Here is a 19,583-nt window from a genome sequence, read left to right as displayed (position 1 = left end):
ATCACTGAGCCCTTGCTCTGTCCCTAACCCACAATCTAGAAGGGAAGTCTCCCATACCCTAGCATTTGATAACTGTTGAAGGAATTTGGCCAGATGACTGGATCAAGTCACTTGGATTTGTGGAAGTAGAATGGCACCACTGCTTCTAAGGTGGTCCTGGCTTCTACAGGTTGGAGTATGGGGAGGAAGTCTGGACTTGGAATCTATGTAAGTTACTCTATGGTTCGAGTAACCACTTGCATTCTTAGACCAGGTTCTGGGTTTGGTGTAGGTGTGCTGGATGGGTATGACGTTGGGCACTAGGAGGGCTCCCTGGTTCTCTGAACTGCTGCTCACAGGAATAACCGCACCCCATCCTTCTGCTAGTCAGAGGGCTCAGTGGTTCTCTGGGCTTGAAAGAATGCAACACACGATGGCTGCTTTGTGGTGCTGGCACTCCAAGGATTAGCTCCAAAGCAAGGCCTCTCTATCGTAGTGCAGCATTCTGGAGATCCATCGAAGAGAACACTGCCCCGGACTCCAGCGTGGTCATTTGGCTTTCTCAGATAAGGAAGCAATGCTGCCCCCTCCCTCCACCCCCATTTCCCCCCAGTGGGCTTTGATGCCTAACCTCTGCAGCTCGTTCTAATACTCTTAAAAACGGAGAGGCTGCTTTTACAGTGAAACTCCTGCTCAGGCATTGCTATTGCTCTAATAGAACATTCCTGATGGCTCCAGACTCCAGTGCTTCTAACCTTGGCCCTTAAACTTTCCTCCCAGCTCAGTGTAATTATTAGCACAGGTTTTATTACTGTTTGTGCGGTGGTAGCACCTAGGAGCCCGCTTATGACCCTGGACCCCCATGGTGCTAGGTGCTGTACGAACACAGAACAAAGACAGGCTCTGCCCCAAGGAGCTTACAGTCCAGATAAGGATTTTAATCCTGCCTGACACAGTTCCATCCTACCTAAAACCCTTGGCGTGATGGACTGGGGAATCGTCTCCTTTGCTTGTCTCCCTAAGACTAGAGTCCCTGCAAGTTGCTCTGTGCCCAGGACTTCACCCTGGAAGTTCTCTTTAACAAGCGATTGCTTAGTCTTTACCACCCACACTTCTGGGCCTCTGCTCCATTTAGGAAACAGTCTCCTGTTGGGGAATGTGGCTAAGACAGAGTATTCTGTTCCTACCCCAGGCCCTACAATGAGCTTACCCAGACTCAAGGCCTGGGTCTGAAGTAGCTGAGAGCTTCCCCATGTTCCACACCCATGCAGTTCCCTGTAGTGATTCTGGTGACTCAGCAAGTTGACCCTGTGCCATTAAACAGGCCCCTTCTGTCTCTCCAGGACTCTGACCATGCGAAACAGCTCTCTAGTCGGAAACAGGCTAAAAGCTACGTGAAGATCAAGACTCGGTACAGCAACAGTGACAGCCAGTGGTCTCAGAGTCCGGGCAAAGCTGGGCTGTCTAGTCAGCACTGTACACTCCCTAACCCAGAAGCCACCACCTACACAGGACCCCAGGTAAGAGCTGCAAAAGAGAACAGAAAACTCACCTCTTTGATGGGGTGAGAACGTGTGTCAGTACAAAGCTATTGGAGATCCCTCAAAGAGAACGCTGCCCCAGGACTCCAGCATGGTCATTTGGCTTTCTCAGATAAGGAAGCAATGCTGCCTCTCCCACCCCGAGTGGACTTTGATGCTGAACCTCTGCAGCTCATTCTAATACTCTTTTTAAATGGAGAGGCAGCTTTTGCAGTGAAACTCCTGCTTGGGCATCACTATTGCTCTGATGGAGCATTCCTGATCCCTGCACCCCAGTGCTTCTAACCTTGGCTCCTTAAGCTGCCCTCCCAGCCCGGTGTAATTACCAGAGCAGATGCGACCTCCGTGACTTCTGCAGTGGCCAGTGTGGCTGAGCCCAAGGCCGCCCAAGCAGCTGGCCTTGGGGACAGCCACACTAGCCACTGCTAGAGCGGTCCTGCAGCCAGTTGCACCAGCCGCTGCTGGAGCGGCCTCAGCCCCGGGGGCAACTGCAGCTCTGGAGGTCCCTGGCAGCTGGCCCCGGGGACCACCCAAGCAGCAGCCAATGCGACTGTCCCGGGGATCTCCTGAGAAGTGGTCCCGGGGGCAGCCAGAGCAGCTGCTGGCCCCCCGTGGCTCCCCCCGGCTGCTGATGCCGCAGACTCCCCCTGGCAGCGCCCCCCCTGCCCCTAAGATTCAGTCAGGGGTATTTATGGTGTAAGTCATTAACACAGTATCTTTTTATATTTTATATAATTCAAAGCTTCATTCATACCCATTTCATTGAACAGCTCCCTGGCTTTCCCAGTCAATCTGGTTAGCAGGTCAGGCATACAATGTACCTCTGGGATATGGTGAATTTCACAGAGACGCTCAAAGGTAGATAAAGATTCCTCTATGTCCTCAGTATCTTTGTAAATGGGACAAATCCTTTCCCAGTTTTTGTTGTCATGAGGGGATGGATCTCCAGGCTATGGCATCTTTTTCTGCTGTTTCAAGACTTGGAGCTGAAGTCTGGCAGATTCCTCTTGCATCTGGTGAGCCTTCTCCTCAGCAGCCAGCCATTCCATAAGCCTTAAATGGGCTTCTTTTTCCATATCAGCTATCTTTTGCTTTTCCTGCAATCGAAGATCTGTCCACTTCTTTGTTCATGTTCTAGTTGCTGCTGGTTTCCCACTGCAAACATTTTCACTGGGTCTGCTTCCCTTTCACTGGCCATTAACGGATTTTTCAGTTCTTGCTCTGGGGCCTTTTTCTTAAAAGACAACCCCCCCTGTAAGCACAATTCTTCAAGGGTTTTTCTGTCAAGCTCTTCATATGATCCTGGCTCACTCATTGTAACTGATTTTTAACCCTTAAACTCTCCAATATAAAAATTAATTTTTGACAAGTGTGTAGTTCTGATCCAAAATCCCAGTTAACCTGTGGTAATGAGTATCCTGCCAACTATGCCGCTGTGACCGGAATCCCAGGGGAGCCAGCTGAGGTCACTCAATTAGGATGAACCCCAAAGAATGGGTCAGACAATCCCCAAAGCTGGGGGATATTCCAATACTTAGATTTACCAAACCAGCACACAATAGCTTCTATATTACCTCACTGGTTGCTCAGAAGCCAACAACACAGTTTCCTTAAAATAACCCGGCCTCAGGCCTCCACCTAGACACCCAAGTCAGGTATGATGAGGATTTCTGAAAATCTTATTCATCATATAAAAGAGGTTCTACCAATCCCAAAGGATTGGATGCATTACCTCCCAGGTTAATGAATATTCCAGACTTTTCCCAAATACACACTTACAACCAATTCTTACTAATTAAACTAAAATTTATTAAAGAAAAGAGAGAATTGGTAAAAGATCAGTATACATACAGACATGAGTCAACCTTGAGATTCAGATTCATAGTGGAGATGGTGAGCTTTGCAGATGCAAAAAGTTCTTTCAGAAATAGTCCATAGGTTACAGTCCAATGTTTGTATTCAGGGTGGTCCAGTCAGCACTGGGATCTCAGTCCTTATGGCTTAGGCTTCCGCTGCATGAAGCCTCAAGCAGATCTGAGATGACAGGATCAGGATCCAAGCCATTTTTTATACAGTTTCAGGCCCTCTTGTAACAGCTCGCTGTCCCTCGGCGAACAATAGACACTCATTTCCTAAGCATCGCAGGTAATTATTCATACAGATTAACATAAGGCAATTGCCCATTTTTCTACCATTTGCAGATGATTTGCTATACATTTCAAAGAGAGATGAATACAGCGATACCCTAGGTTTACAGTTCATTTAAATGTTAAGATGTGCTCTTGATCTCTGAATTAACAGAATACAGCATACAGGGACTGTTTGATTACATTGTTGAGTTCTACCTATATATATATAAAAACATTATCTCCCTGTATGTTTTAAAGAGTTGAATTGGAATCATTTATCCTGCAGGATGCTTAACGCTTTCTGGTCAAGTGTCACACCCCCAATGTGAGACTGGTGTGGAAGGGAGAAACTAGAGCTCCTGGATACACCTTAAGAGCCTTCCAACATCGATAAGAGTGGTGTTTACATTGAATTCTTTGTAAGGCCAAATTATTGATGCATGCTTTGGACCAAGTTAAAAACTTAGTCCACACTTTGTGAAACACTTTAGTGATTCCAGGGTGTGGTCTATGTGTTGAGTTAACATGGCCATTAATGTTCTTCAGAGAGCACTTACTCTGGCATTCAGCCATGAAAGCTGTGAAGGTTGTACCTCAGTTTCCCTTTGTGCACAGCAGTTCAAGCTTGTAATGGTCTTTTTGCTGTGGAAAGTTTTAGGATTGTGTACAGGCATTAGCTGAGAAACCTTAACATTATTAGGCTTTTTAATACAAAGTGTGTTCTTGAACCAAAAGGCATAATCATAAGGGTTTCTATTATGTACTACTCTTAACATGTTCAAGATCATGCACATTGTACAGCAATGGTATCAGCAACACTAAATACATTTACAATTATCCTTGCCATGCCAAGCCTTTTGTTTAGATAAATCATTCTTTAGGTCAGCTTGTTCAATATCCCTTTTGAGTCTTTTTAGTTTTTTCTTTACCTTAGGATTTTCCTTAACATAGGCTTTTAGTTTAACCACTTCCTTGGGGTTTTGGTATCTTAGAGATGAGTGAGGCAAGTCCCCCCCCCAATCAGTCAGGTAATTTACTTTAACACAGACACTAGCCTGTTTACCAGTTTTCAGATTCTTAACCTTTACCAATTCCAAGGCTAGACTCTGTCTTAAAGAGATACCATCCATTTTTCACAAGCCTGTTCAACTCAAAGTTCTTTTGTCCTTCCATTACCAACCTCTGCTTCCACGTGGAATCAGATGTCAAGTCCAGTAAGAGACTACAAGACATATCCAAAATATCTAGAGATGAGTTTACCTGCCATCCCCTATATTCTCGAGAGATCAACTGTTCTCCTGCTCTGCAGATTCAGCTATCCAGTTTTCCCTCTGAACCGGAGATGCAGACTGTTTACTCAAAGAATAACCGTGGAGACATTCCTGTCCCAACAACATTGTCTCCACAACAAGCTGGTCAAGCTTGTAGGGCTGTTCAAACTCCCTAACAATTTTTATACCATCTGAAATCTTTTCAAAGCTATCCACAATGGGTCTTTCTAAAGCAAATTCAGTGGATTCATTTTTACTTGAAAGACTTCAGCCATTAGCCACCAACACACTTTTCTCAGAAGACAAACTCTTTACTACCAACAATGGCCCATTAAGAGTCAATGGAAGTAATTCCTATTCACCCCACTAGGCACAGCTATTGACTTTTTATAGACTTTAAAGACATCACTAAGAAATTCCTTCCCTCCTGCAGTATTATGAACTGCAGCAGATTCTTTCTGAGCTTTATTTATGTCCAGAACCGACTTTGGCACAGCAGACAAATCACCAAACTCCTTCTGAGTTTCAGTTACATCCAGAATCACCTCTGGCCAATCAGAAGGATTGTTACACAACCCCCTTTCAGGCAAGCTGCTAGACTCCATGATTAAAAGGTTAGAAGCATTCCCTTCCCCTTTGCAGCTCTCCTGGCTGACAATAGGCACAAGATTAGGAATCATTTCCTCCTTGTTACAAGTTTCCACGCTGTCAGTGGGTAACGTAGTCAGATCATGTTTATGCTTTCCTTGTGTCCTGGCTACGATATCAACCTGGTTCGACAAGGTTGTCATATCTTTACCCAGCAACACACTAGCAATAGGCAAAATAGAAGCATGAAAATTGCCTGGTCCCTGGGACTCATTTATTACATTAACTTGATGCAACCTGGTTACAATGTCATTATCCCTAACAGACACAAACTCAGGAACATTTCCATCCTGGGCTTCAATTAAATCCAGAATCAGCTCTGAGATGACTGATACATTTTCAACCATCCTTGGCTGACAGGCTTCTTCTGTCTGCTTTACAGACAGAGAAGAGCTAGATATACACTGTTCCTTAGCAGGCATGCTGCCGTTGCTCAAAACAGACAAACAATTGGAGACATTTTTTCCTTTGTCCCAGCACACCTGGCTGTTAATGGACAATTGCTTGGAGAGTGGGACAGCTTCCTTAACAGGAAAGATGCCACTCCCAACAGACAAACTTCTGCTTTTTACAGACAGTGGCTCATACAGAGCTACTTTAAGCAAATTATTGTTACCTTGTCTAGGCTCGCTTTTAAAAACTACACTCACCAAGAATGTACCCCCTTTTTCCTCAATTAGGGCTTCAACCTGACCATCAACTTTAATCTGCTCTAGAGAAACATTTTCCTGATCAATGAGTTCTCTCTGTGCTTTATCTAATTCCAGATTTACTTCTAAGATATTAGACAGACATTCAGAAACTTCATTCACATATAACCTGCTTTGCTGAACAGACAAACAGCTATCTTCCTCAGACAAACGTTTGGAGAAACCCTCTATAGGCAAATCATTGCCCCTAATAGACAGTTTCATGATATTAATCTGACTGCACAATGTTTTAAAATCATTCCCAATTAAAAGGTCTGAGGGAATTGTATTCTTCACTCCCACAATAATGGTGTCATCAAATCCCTTCCATTTAAGGTGGATTTTAGCCAAAGGCGCTCTTACTAAATATTCTGATAAGGCTGCAACAGTTACACTTTCATCTGGCAAATAGTCTTCATCCCTTACACAGTTCTGTCCTATGTAACCTGCTTTTAGGGATGGTTTGGGCAATCCTCTCCTCAGCCCAGTGTAGTGCAGAGAATCTGAAGGAAGAGCTTTACAGTGTCTGGCTGCTACAAACTACAAGCCAGGCCCCGTTACAGCATGTGGCTTTTGAGAGTGAACAGTGCAAAGAAAGTTAGGATAGCTCTAAAGTAGCTGTTAGCCTTTCATTCAAGGAGACAGGAGGGTCCAGTTTCTCATGTGGGTATAAACATCTTTGCTTTGGATGGGCCACAGGACCTGGCAACATTCCTGGAGCAGATTGGGTGTTTGAAGTACCTCCAGGTGTTTGAGGAGCAGGACATCGACCTCCGGATCTTCCTGACCCTCACAGAGAGTGATCTCAAGGAAATAGGCATCACGTGAGTTTCCGCAGTGTAGCCCCTTTGTTGCTGGGGCATACGAAGGGATCAGGAGAGTTCAGTCCTCTCTTCCAACCCCCACTCTGGGTTTGCACGATCCTGCCACTACCTTTAGTCTTGCCCTCCAGCCTGGGGATCCATCACAGATCTCTCAATGTGCCTTAATCCTGGTCTACAGCAAGCGCTGGTCTTCCAGCCGTGCACCACTTCCTTCCCCCACCCCCAACTCAGTTCCTGCCTGCAACTCTCCTGCAGCTGTTAGCAGAGACTTAGAGGAGATAGATCGTGGTTTTCTGCTGTCCCTAACTATCCTTCCCGCTCATGCCTGGGGTTTTCATGGGCCTCAGTGGAAGAAGGGACAGGAGTCTCTGAAGCAAGGTCCTGGTGCAGTTTTGCTGCTAACCACTTGCTGTTGTATCACCAGTCTGTTCGGGCCTAAGCGGAAGATGACCTCTGCCATTGCTCGATGGCACAGCAATGCCAGACCTCCCAGCGATGCCCTAGAGCTGGCCTATGCAGATCGGCTGGAGGCGGAAATGCAGGAGATGGCCATTCAGCTGCACAAGGTAAGGAGCCTGGCTCTAACCCAATCGCATATTTACTATGGCACCTCCTTGGGGGGGGAAAGGCTCTTAAGGGAGGGAGCTGAGGTAATTTGGAAGGGATGCAAAGGGGTAGGGTAAGCTCAGTAACCCCCTGTTGCAAGTTCTGCCACCCTCTAACCCTTGCGCTCTCAATGCTGATGAGTCTTCTATGTCTTTAGTTCAAACCCAGCTGGCCAGGATGCTGGACTAGTGATATCTGCCATCCTGGTTAGGATCTGCTCATGCTGAAATGGGGAAATTCGTGCAGAAATTTCTGTCAGCATGGCAAAGCCACCCTCATGCATGGAAAGAAGGGGAATCCCTGAGATCAGAGCTGACCCTGTGTGGGAACATTACCTAGCTTTCTTCCCACTTGCATCTGGGCCTCGGATGGGTTTGGTGGGTACATACGGAGCCCTCTGCAACCGCCCAGATCGTTATAACAGGAAGTTCTAGGGATGTCTTGTGAACAGTCAAGTGTCTGAGATTGCAGCGTGCAGCACTCCCCCTTTCAGTCCCTTCTCTCTCACTCTCCCCCACTATAGAGGTGTGAGGAAATGGAAGTGATAAAGGGCCAGGTGTCCCAGGAGCAGGAGCTGCGGGCGGTGGTCGAGAGCTGCTTGATGGAGCGGGACGTGGCTTGGAATGATGTCCAGATCCAGCTGCGGGAGGCCCAGGCCATCACCAGGGACGCTGGGGTCCTGCTAGAGCAAATGAAGTAAGTTGCTCCAGGTGAAACAGAGAACTGGGCCATCCCAGCGTATCCGCTGTCTGCCGTGAATGCAGGCGGCGCCCTTCTAGTGAGCTGCCCACACACAGTCACACCACAGCATCTGAACCCCGTTCTAATCCTCCCTCAAATGAGGACATTCCAACAAGATAAGCAGATACTGTAGCCCCTTCCTGAAGCACAGTAGGTAGGGGCGTGGCTTTCCAGAGCTGGAGTTCTGAATGTTCAGCCCCAGTGGAAACCAGGTGCTAAGTGACTTGCCTATGGTTACTTAGGGAGTCAGTGGCAGAGCTGGGGAGAAAGACCAGGAGCCCTCCTACCACTAAAACCTGTAGTGCTTCTCCACTGCAAGGACACTCAGGCCTCACGCTGATCACCAGCTGCCGTAAGGATGAAATTCACAGCCTCTAAAATCATAAGCATTGCCCAGTGAGATGCATCATGAGGGGAGAGGTTTACACTTCACTCTGCGTTGAACAGTCCTAGATACTCTAGCCAGCAGGGCAACTCTGTTTTTTCTGTTCTTCTGAAAATATCCTGCATGCCATAAAAATTCCATGTTCAGTGGTGTTTCTGCTCTGGGGGTTAAGCTGATACTTTCAGCTCATAAGTCCTGCTGTGTTGGTCAATAGATTGAAACTGGAAAGTCTCTGTCCTTCACTCCAGGGGTGGAAGCAATGTTCTTGGCCCCTTGAGAGAGGAGATGCAGCATCACTGAGTTCCCAAGGGACCTGTGTCCAGCCTGCCGTAGCCAGAGGGGAGAGAATCCCTGCTGTAGGCCTTTGAGGACATGGTGAAGAGAGGGAGTCCCAGAGGGGGCCCCCCTGGAAAAATGAGAAAGGAGGCTGGTTTGCGATAACAGCATAGTGTTCCCAGACGGCACTTGTGTTACCCCTGCATGTGGCGGCTGGAGTTGAGTGAATTCTCTAGCAGTTGGCCACAGAATTCACATGTATGCAGCACATACAGTAAATAAGATGTGCGCACGTGCATGTGTGTGGTGCGCGCCTCCAGAGCTCAGCTGTGCAGAGGCAGTGATCATAGCAGAGGGCCATCCACACATGCCAGAGCAGCATGTATCGCCCAACGAACGTGGTGGAGGGTGTGATAGGTTCCCAATGGGGTCCAAACCCCAAATAAATCCATTTTACTCTGAATAAGCTTTATACAGAGTAAACTCATGAACTGTCCGTCCTCTATAACCCCGATAGAGAGATTTGCACAGCTGTTTGCTCCCCCAGGTATTAATCACTTAATAAAATCACTTTTCTTTATTAACAAACCCAGATTAAGTATAAAAAGTAGGATTTAAGTGGTTCCAGGTAATAAGAGACCAAACAAAGTAAGTTACCAAGTAAAATAAAACAAAACACGCATGTCTAAGCCTAATACATTAAGAAACTGAATACAGGTAAATCTCACCCTCAGAGATGTTCCAATAAACTTCTTTCACAGACCAGGCTCCTTCTTAGTCTGGGCCCCTGGTATAGTTCTGGTTAGTTCCAGCTCGGGTGGTAACTAGGAGATTTCTCATGACTGCAGCCTTCTTTGTCCTGTTCCATCCCCTTTCATAGCTTAGGCACAAGATGGGAATCTTTTGTGTCTCTGTGTTCACACCCCTCCTTTTAAATGGAAAAGCACAAGGTTTAAGATGGATTCCAGTACCAGGTGACATTATCACATGTCCTGTGAGACTCCAAGCCTCCATTCTTCCTGGCCTGACTTACACAACACAGGAAGGCATACAAATAAACAGATCCATTTACAACCAATTTTCCTGGTTAATGGGAGCCATCAAGATTCCAAGCCACCATAATTGCATAATTGCACCACATTTTGCATAATTAAAATAGGACTTCAGAGTAATGCTTCATATCTCTAGCTTTAGGTACAAGAATGATACATTCATACAAATAGGATGAACACACTCAGTAGATTATAAGCTGAAATGATATCTTACAAGAGACCTTTTGCACGAAGCGTACTCCAGTTACATTATATTCATGCTCATTTAGCATATTTCCATAAAACACATGGAGTGCAACCTCACAGAGGGTTTACCTATTAAGTGGCTATTTCACTTTTACCTGTAATGGTAAATCATTTTCTAAAATCCTTGTATACCACTTACTGGCTGAGAAATCAGCCCTTTCTTAAAGCAGTCACCATTTTTATGGATTAAAAAGGACATTGTCGACTTGAAAATGATTTTCAAAACACGTGGGGTTATCTATTACTGAATAACAGGTTAGGTTATTAATATGGGGAGAATTCTGCCCCCCGTGCCATTTTGTTTTACACTTTCCATTTAGGGTAGACAGTGAAAAAAGACTAGTCGATTTCACTTCTGTAAACAAATCAGTTTCTTGTGAACTTCACTCCTGATTCTCACATGCTCCCACAATGCTGCCCATTCTGCTCAATCTTCCTAAAAATGTGTGTGTTGCTGTCCCAGAGGCAGTTACATTGGCCTAAGGTTTAGTAGACTTGTGGCTCTGATAGCCTGTTTTTGGGGCTATATTTGCCATGACAGTCCATGTCTCTTTATTAAAACCATGTTTCAGAGTGGTAGCCGTGTTAGTCTGTATCAGCAAAAACAACGAGGTGTCCTAGTGACACCTTAAAACCATGTGTATGTGTGACATGCTTCAGCTGTTTGCATGCTGCCCCATTGCTGTTCTGGCTCTGCTCCTTTGAAGGTGGGTGGAGGGATCTGGGATTTGTCCCATTAATGGACATGGAGCTGCTGTCTGCCTAGAAGAGGGATGTCAAACTAATTTGGTGAAGGGATCCAGTTGTACTTTTCGTTGTGGCATATGGGTCAGAATATAATGTTAGGAGTCTGTGTGTCCCTCCATCCACAGCAGAACTGGTGTTGGTGGCAATGACAGGCTTGCCCAGAGATCCAGAGTAAAATCTGGCCTGTGTATGGTGACTCAAAGTTTAGTTTTTGCTAACTTATTAGGGACTTCGTTGTCTGCAGTGTAGTTGTAGCCATGTTGGTCCCAGGATATTAGAGAGACAAAGTCGGGGAGGTCATATCTTTTATTGGACCAAGTTCTGTTGTGGGGGAGAGAAGTTTCTGAGTTGCACAGAAGCTGACTGCAGACTCAGGAAAGCAGCAGTTCACGTGTGGAAGGTTTCCTTCACCATCTCAAGGCAAGAAACTTAAATTCTCTCTTTTTAAATGAAAGTTGAGGTTGTGCACAGAGTCTGGGCTTGTCTGTACACTGAAGCTGCACTGGCTTAACTAAAGGTGTGATGATAAACTGGTGCAGCTTTTTGTGTGGACCCTCTTGCTTCGGTTTAAACCTTGAAGTGCATTGGTTTAGCTTGCATTTCTAAATTACAAGTGTGTAACTTGGGTGTGAACCAGGCTTGGATGTCATGTGGACCAAATCCAGCCTGTGGGGCATTTGTGTGAAACCCAGGCCTGGACCTATCCCTGCCTCCTCCTTTTTCACTGACCCCTGCAGCTGTTCTGGGCATAGTGGACTCTTGTCTCGGGCACATCTGCCTATGACGGGGAAGGGCAGTTTATAATCCAGTGAGCTGCTCGCCCCAAGAAGCATGTGATCCCTTGGCTGCCCAGGCAGGTGTTTTAGGACACAGGACGGCACTGGCAGGTGATTTCCCAGAAGCGCATGTACCTCGCTAATGGGGGTTTGGTCTCATTTGGCAGAGCCTGTCAGGCAGAGCTATGTTCCCGGTTGAAGCAAGGGCACCTGGCTGACAGGATGGTGGAGACCAAGGCACGGCTGGAAGCTGGTGAGGGCAGATGGCCTGAGGGAGAAGGTAAGAGCCAGGTGCTGCTGTGAGTGTGAATGGTCCAGGCTGCAGGGAAAAGATAAGGCAGCAAACAGTCAGACTGAATGAATGCAGCCAAAGGGATATGCGAGGCACCAGAGAAAAAGCAGATGCTTTAATAGATGAAGGTGAAACTAATGAGACGTCAGAAATGGCTGAGCTACCGAACAGATCCTTTTAAAAACTCTGTCGTTAATGAGATAGATTTAGAGTAAAATTTTCAAAAGCATCTAATCCAATTGACTTCAAGTGGGACTTGGGCTCCTGAGTACCTTTGAAAGTGGAATTTAAGTTCCTAACTCCCTTAGGTGCTTTTGAAGATTTTTTTTTACCCCTAGACAAGTAGGAGGTGCTGGGGACCTTGCAGATGTCACCATTGACAAGAACTAGGTGTGGGAGGGAATACTTGGGAAAACATCCACCTGTGCAAACTAGTTGGCCTGTCTGAGCATGTCACAGGCAATTCGCTACTGATCCGACTGCTCCACTGACAGCTGTTTATGAACCACCCTGGAGAGCGGGGGAATTTGCATCTTCATTTCTTCTCTTCAAAACAGAAAATCATGGCAATTACCATCTAGCACGTCTAGCTCCATTTCCTTGAGATTCTCCTCGTATTTGACCTATTGAGCATCTCTAGGGTGATGAGGTCACAAACATTAAGCCAGGAGGCTTTGTAAACAGTCAACTGTGCCGTGCAAGCACAATCCCTCTTTGGCAGAATTAGCGGACTGAGGGAACTTGCTGCTTGTCACACATTTACATTGTAGTAACACATTTGGGTCAAGATCTCAGTAAATCAAAACCAACCAATTCAAGCTGCTGTGGGCATGAAGGCTGTGAGGAGGACTGAGCCTCAAGCCCTCGCTTCTCTGCTCCTGCCACGGAGAAGCTGCAATGGTTGGTGAGAATCTCTCTGCTTTTAATCCCCCAGGTCCAGAAGGAGGGTCAGTTTCCTTGAAGTCCCTGAGCCTGCCTGAGCTGTCAGCTTTCCTGGAGGAGCATGTGGGAGATATGGGTACAGTGGAGAGGGTCTCGTGGGGCCACACCACTAGGATTATCCCCAACTCCCTCTGAAATAAACCCAAGGACACTTGGTTTCTAAAACAGGTGGTAACTGGAGAGTGGGCAAAAGATACCTGCCCCATGCAAAACATAACCTGTCTTACTATGGCACTAGTGCCAGATCAGCCCTGGATTCTTGTGTGGGGGCTTGAACCCACGGCCATCTGGCCCAGCTGTACTAGTGAGCCACGCTGACACCTGTAGGCAGCAGGAGTAATTATTTTCTCCAGCTGCTCTGCGGCACAAATACTCCCTCCTGTGCACCTCAAGGTGGCTCCTTCATAGTTAGAATGAAGGACAAGAGTAGCGTTTCTCCGTGCTGCAATAGAAACAGGTTGGAGCAGAGCCTGGGGAGCCCTTCTCTCCGTACTCCATCCCCTGCTAACCTACCCATGCTGAGGCATGCTGGCCTCTTGCACTGGCCTTGCTCCAGCTCTGTGGCCCATGGAGCTGCCTTTGTGTGCCTCCAGCATCCGTGCCCCCTTCTCCTGAGTAGTGGAAGTTAGACCCAGTGGCAGGAAGCTAGCAAAGCAGTGGTTCAGAGGGTGGCAGAGTGTGCGGGGGGGGAAAGAGACGGGAATGCAGTGACCCTATTGGCTGATCTTTTCCCCTGCCCCTTGTCTTGTGGTGCCTTAGGCTGATGGCTAATAGGTTTTGCTTATGCCCTTAGGGAATGCCCTGCATTCTGTGACTCAGAACCTCGCGCGGCTACAGGCCTCAGAGCGAGGCAAGCAGAGCTGGCCAGAGCCCTAATGGAGCAGGATGGTGAGTGGGGTGGGGCTGGGAAATACTGACCCATGTCAATGCCCATTAAAAGCAGGGGCTGGCTGGAGGCACTGTAGCCATGCAGCTCCTTCCAGCTCCCTCCCCTGATAGCTCTGCCTACACACCTCTGTCCTGCCCTGCCAAACTCCCAGGGGTTGCTATCAGTAGCAGCCTTTCCATATAGGTCCCTTGATTAGAGAGTTGCTGATGGGAACTACAGCAAGCTGCTGTTTACAGCGACGTTCCTGCTGCCTCCAGCAAAGGGTTAATTTTCCAGTGAGCAGTGGGGGCTCTTGGACTCTGAGTGGCTCCTTCTCCCTTGCAGGAGTTCTGACGTCGGGTGACGGTTCCACCCGGAAGCTGAATGCCTGGAAGAACGAGCGCAAGGCTGGTCCGCCAACAGGGCTCCTCTGCTGAGAGCGCGGAGGAGGCAGGCGGGCGCCTGGAGAAGGGGGTCAGCCAGCTGGGGACGGCGGAGGACGAGGAGTCAAGTGGGCAGGCGGCCTTAGCCGGGCTGATCTCTGGGTTCCTGTTACAGACGGTTTTCTAACCCTTGGGCAGGGAAAGCATGTTAAGAGCCGAAGCATCGGGGCTAATTGGCCTCTCGCTGCCCGTGGAGACTCTGCCTCAGTTTTGCTTAAGGCTGCCTGATATTTTTACAGAGCCAGCCCTTGTCTGTAGCAGCCAGATTCCCTTATGCCCCTTCCCACCACAACCCCTCGTAACTTGTTCCTTCAGTTTGGTCTCTGCCCGTGGGCCGACCCAGCAAACGTGTGTGACGCAGAGCAAAGGCCAGCACAGTGGCGGCTGGTGGGGTGAGATCCTGTGATTTGGAAATGGGAGAGTTGGAGGGGGTCTCCTGCCGTTCAGTGTGCTGGGCCTCCCCTTTGAGACACGATCAAACAGCCCCAAGCTGCAGCCCTTGTAGGATCTGAGAGATTGAACGTAACCTGCTGTGCAACTCTATCCTATAGGGAGCTCCTACTCCTGGCAGCCTGCATCGGTTCAGCTGTTAGCTCCTGCCTCCTTGGATGCCGGTATGGGACCACTTGAGTGTCCTGCCGTACCCGGCAGGTCCCTCTGTTTGGTTATGGGTGCAGACCCCCCCCGTCAGAGCTGACTTGGCAGCTGGCCCTAGATCCTTCTCCCAGTCCACGAAATGCCCACATTAACCCCCCAGGGTAGCACATTTCAAAGGCCTTGCTCCTACCAAGTCAGCGTGCTCCCAGAAGCTTCTGCCACAGGCGGCAGCTTCTGCCGGTGCAGCACTGGTCCCTTTGAATAGGGATCCAGGAGCCACGTGAGAGGAGGGCATGTGCAGCTCTTGCCTGATGTGAGTTTATACCATCCCCAAGCATTTGTGTGTGAGCTATATGCTCTGTGCTGCATGCGGGGCTTGGCCCTGTGATTGGTGCTATAAAACCCGCCCCCAGGGTAACACCTGACCATGGGCACCACATCCCTCCCCGCATGTCTGCCCCTGTCTGAAGGCAGTCGCAGGAGACCTTAGGCAGGCGTCTAACACCAGGAGCCTGTTCCATGGGGCATCCTCTCCCCTGGGAACCCGTTACCTGGCTCCCCACCCTCAGCCCCTGGCTCCTGTTCTTGTGTCCAAGCCTCTCTCCTTCAGACTTGAGCTTGGGCCCAGTTGGTCCCTCTGCTTGGTGCCTCTGCCGCCATGAATGGGCTTCCTGCCTGCTGTTTCTTGACTCCTGCCTTCCCTTCATGGAGGCTGCTTGTCCCCAAGGCAGCGGGCAGGGCTGCCCTCTTCTCCCTGCACTCTGGGAGAGCAGGAGGGGACCTCCTGTTTTCTCCATAGGATGGGCCTTTGAAGCTGCTGCATGGGAAGGCTCGGAAGAAAGCTCGGCCCAAGGTGGCTCAGGCTGGGCACCTTTGGAAACCCTGGCTTCCGTCTCTTGAGGGGTGTGAGAGGCACCCTTCCTCATGGCATCTGTGGGCCTGAGAGACCAAGCATGCTGCCAGGCAGCTGAGTCCTGCTCTCCTCTGGGCCACGGGCAGCCAGGCATTCCGTTCTCCTTGTGCTTCTCCAACCTCCTTTGCCATCTCCTCCCGCTGGGCCCACAGGAGGTCCCCTGCCGGGCTATTCTTCCCTTCGTTTAGTGGACTGAAGCTTCATCTCCTTCCTTCCCTCAAAGAACCCATATGGTTCAAAAATGTTTCCATGCAGTCCTTAGCCCCCGCATTGGCCCCTCGGCATGAGAACGCTGGGCGTGGGGGTTGGACTCTTAGATACTAGTGCCTTGGGCTCTTGCAGGGTAGCCGGGAGGGGTGTGGGGCACAAGGGGAAGCTGCAGAGGCCTTTTCCCCAGGGAGGCGGGGGAGGTGCTCTGGGTTGATAGCACAAGAATGAGATGGTGAATGGGGCTCTCCAGGGAGCTGAGTAAAAGACCACACACACACTCTCTCACTCTCACTCTCTCTTTCTTTCCCCCCCGCTGCCGCCGCAACCTTAAATGCTGCAGGCCTCGGACTCTTCCCTCTTAACTGCCAGGTGCTTTTGATGCCATTACCTGTATGTGGAAATGGATAGTCTTCAGCCTGTGTTCCTGCTCCAGCCCCCGGGAGTTGGAAATGAGAGCTCCGGGAGCATGGGCTGCTGCAGGAGACAGACTGCAGCGTGCACTGGCCCCTCACGTACACTGCTTCAGCTCATGGAGATGTCTTGGCCACTGGCTGCTCTGACCTGATGCTGCTGCTGCCCCTGGGAGATCTCACAGGTCATGTTCATGTGGCTCAGGGCACACTGTCCAAGTGACATGATTTTTAATGCTGTGTAGTGATTCAGGGCAGCCTTAGTTCTTGCAGCCCTCTGGACAAAGACCGTGCCCCTGTGATGGGTCTATGGTGAGCTGGGGAAACTACCTTTCTCTTTGCTGGTAAAGGGGAAAAAGCTGTATTTTATTTTTAGATCTTGACCACAAACCCCAAAGTGCAATATCTGCTGTGACTCCATCCTCGGAGCCAGGATCTCCCCTCTGCTCTGCTGCCCAATGCCAAAGAGACTGGGCCAGGCAAATGAGAGTTAATCTCTGTGCCAGTGGAGCACTGAATTCACTATGCTTTGGTGTCTCCAAATGTTCCTGGTTCATTTCTCAGAGCAGTGAGGAGGGAGGTGAGTTTGCCACAGCAGCATGCTCGGTTGCGTGGCTTTGTTTGTACTTCTGTTTTTTCTCTTACATGTGAGACCAGAATTAATGTGCACTGTGTTTGGGGAATAAATCGGTGACTGGATCTGTCTGCACTAGTTTAGTCGGGTCGCCAGTTGCATGTTGAGCAGTGGGCTAGAGCCAGGTGTGAGCAGGGCTCCCTCTACTGTGGCTGTGGGGGAGGGCTTGGCGCATTGCGATTGTCCCTCTAGCGTGCCTAACTCCCGTGCTGGAGCAGTATCTCCATCATCTGCTCGGGGAAGGGAATTGCTGGGGAGAGGTGGGAAGGAAGAGGGGGTGGGAAATGCTCACACATGGGGTGTGATTTTCTTCTGCTAACGCTCAGCTTGCATCTAGGAATGGGGTGGGGGTAAAAAAGTAACTTTTAGGGCACCAGTTGAACCTCCCCTAAGCCAGGCTGATCAGGAACCTGCATGGCCCTTGGAATAAGTTAGAGCCACCTCAGGGCTGCTCTGCCCTGCACTTGGCTGCCATGGCCCCCTAGGCATCACTGTGTTCAGCCACATTCTACACAGAGCAGCATAGAATGGAAAGACTATGGGGCTCTCTAAACATTTGTCATTGAACCCAGACCCCCTTCCACCATAAGCCTGGTCCTTCACATACTTTCATATGGGAATGCTCTGTACACATGTAAATAGCCTATTGGCTTCACCAGACCTCTCCATTGCAGAGTGGTTACAGGGTCAGGTCTTAGGGTTTGTCTACACAGGGATATTGACTGACTTAGCTGTCGCGAAGTAATTCTGCTATCGTTAGGCTGGTCAGCGTCCCGCTGTAGACGAGCTCTTTTGCAGGTGTCTTCATCAGCCTTCAGGGGTGAGAAGAGGCTGGGCAGGGCAGTACACGTGTCCCCAGCTGCCCACTAGCTCTTACTGTTTTGCAAAGATGGGATTTTTCATTGTGATTTGTTAAACAAAGTGCCAATCACTCAGCTTGATCTGTAACCCAGCAGCCAGTACTCAACCTCTGCACTGGCTGTAGGGGCCTCTATGGAGCAGGCAAACAGGGGCATGGAGCTGTGTTTTATAAGAGGCTGAACTATGCAATAATCTTAGAGAGACAAGGTGGGGGAAGTAATATCTTTTACTGGATCAGCTTCTGTTGGTGAGACAAACTTTCGAGCTACCCAGAGCTCTTCCTTACCCACCTTGTGTCTCTACTATCCTGGGGCAACATAGCTACAGCATCGCTGCAAACGCTGATCGTATTGTCTGTCACTTGGAATCAAATAGAAATCGCAAACCTTTGCGATTCTTCCCATATACACACAGTTCCAAGGGGCACATCTTTGGCACTTCCTGACATGCTGCGTACTAGCTCTAGGCTGGTTCTGCAGCAGATTTGACAGCAGCATGTGGCGTGCTGGGCTATGAGATGGGCTGACCCAACAAGGGAGCTTCTGGGCTAAATTGTGCTGCCTCCCCCTCTCAGCCTGATCGCTTGGCCATTCCCCTTAGTCTGTTTGTGCCTTTGGCCACTTCCACTGAATAAGCCTCAACAGCCCCAGCTGTGGGAGGAGAGCTGAGCATGTGGCAAAGTGCATTACAGATGGGTTAGAAATGGTTTAAGGCTGCGTGGGCTTGGCTGCAGTATTGACTGCAGGCTGGAATTTAGGCCATGAGCCTAGCTAGTGACCCAGGGCCTGATTCTTATCTCAGAGTGGTCCAAATCCCCTGTCAGACTGTAGCGGCTTTCACAAATCGCTCGCTCCAACCTATAGCCCATCTGTGCAGAGATGATGCCGGGGAGAGTTGGCTTAAATCATTGTGTCTGGTTTTTAAAGTGGCTTGAACTTAGTCTCTCTCCAGCCAAACCAAAGCTTCCTGATCAGCACGTTCAAGCCTATATGCAGGTGTCCTCTGCTGTGGACTTGATGGTCGACCCTGCCTGTTCCTCTAGAGTTGGCCAGTACAGTCCATGTGCCACATAGCTTCCTGACTACTTTCCGCCTAGCTGGCAGCAGTGGCAGATTTGGAGTTAGTGGGGCCCTGGGCGCAGCTTCATTTTCAGGTGTCCCCCGCCCTCAGGACCCAGCCAAGAAAAAGAACATTCTCTTATCTTCCCCCTGTTTTTCATTCATTTTTTTTTCTTCATCCTCCTCCTATATTATAAGTAACAGGAAGCGAATGAAAAAAAGGGATGCACCTGGATTGGGGTGCAGGGGGGCGGTAAGGGATGTGGGCTCGGGGAGGAAGTTTGGGTGTGGGGTGCAGGCTCTGGGCTGGGGTAGGGGGTTAGGGGGCAGGAGGGGGTAAGGGGTGCAGGCTCTAGGAGGAAGTTTGGGTGTGGGGTGCAGGCTCTGGGCTGGGGCAGGGCTTGGGGTGCAGCTTATCTTGGGCTGCGTGGCTCCCAAAGCGACC

The 19,583-nt window shown here is 49.1% G+C and overlaps 1 protein-coding gene across 4 annotated transcripts in view; it reads left to right on the top strand.

Annotated features, from left to right (window-relative positions):
• ANKS3 (ankyrin repeat and sterile alpha motif domain containing 3) overlaps positions 1-17,284 on the top strand; it is a 28,214-nt gene extending 10,930 nt beyond the window's left edge. For all 4 annotated transcript variants that reach the window (XM_007054456.4, XM_037911233.2, XM_037911235.2 and 1 more), the window contains 8 exons: positions 1,323-1,499; positions 6,957-7,081; positions 7,506-7,647; positions 8,211-8,383; positions 12,078-12,190; positions 13,137-13,220; positions 13,938-14,032; positions 14,358-17,284. In XM_007054456.4, the coding sequence (XP_007054518.1) occupies positions 1,323-1,499; positions 6,957-7,081; positions 7,506-7,647; positions 8,211-8,383; positions 12,078-12,190; positions 13,137-13,220; positions 13,938-14,020 (897 nt within the window). In that variant the 3' untranslated portion in view covers positions 14,021-14,032; positions 14,358-17,284. The remainder of the gene's footprint in view (positions 1-1,322; positions 1,500-6,956; positions 7,082-7,505; positions 7,648-8,210; positions 8,384-12,077; positions 12,191-13,136; positions 13,221-13,937; positions 14,033-14,357) is intronic.
• The last annotated feature ends 2,299 nt before the right edge of the window (positions 17,285-19,583 follow it).

Source organism: Chelonia mydas, chromosome 10 (genome assembly GCF_015237465.2).
Source record: "Chelonia mydas isolate rCheMyd1 chromosome 10, rCheMyd1.pri.v2, whole genome shotgun sequence".
Lineage (NCBI taxonomy): Eukaryota > Metazoa > Chordata > Testudines > Cheloniidae > Chelonia > Chelonia mydas.
This window is presented reverse-complemented; position numbering and strand designations above follow the sequence as displayed.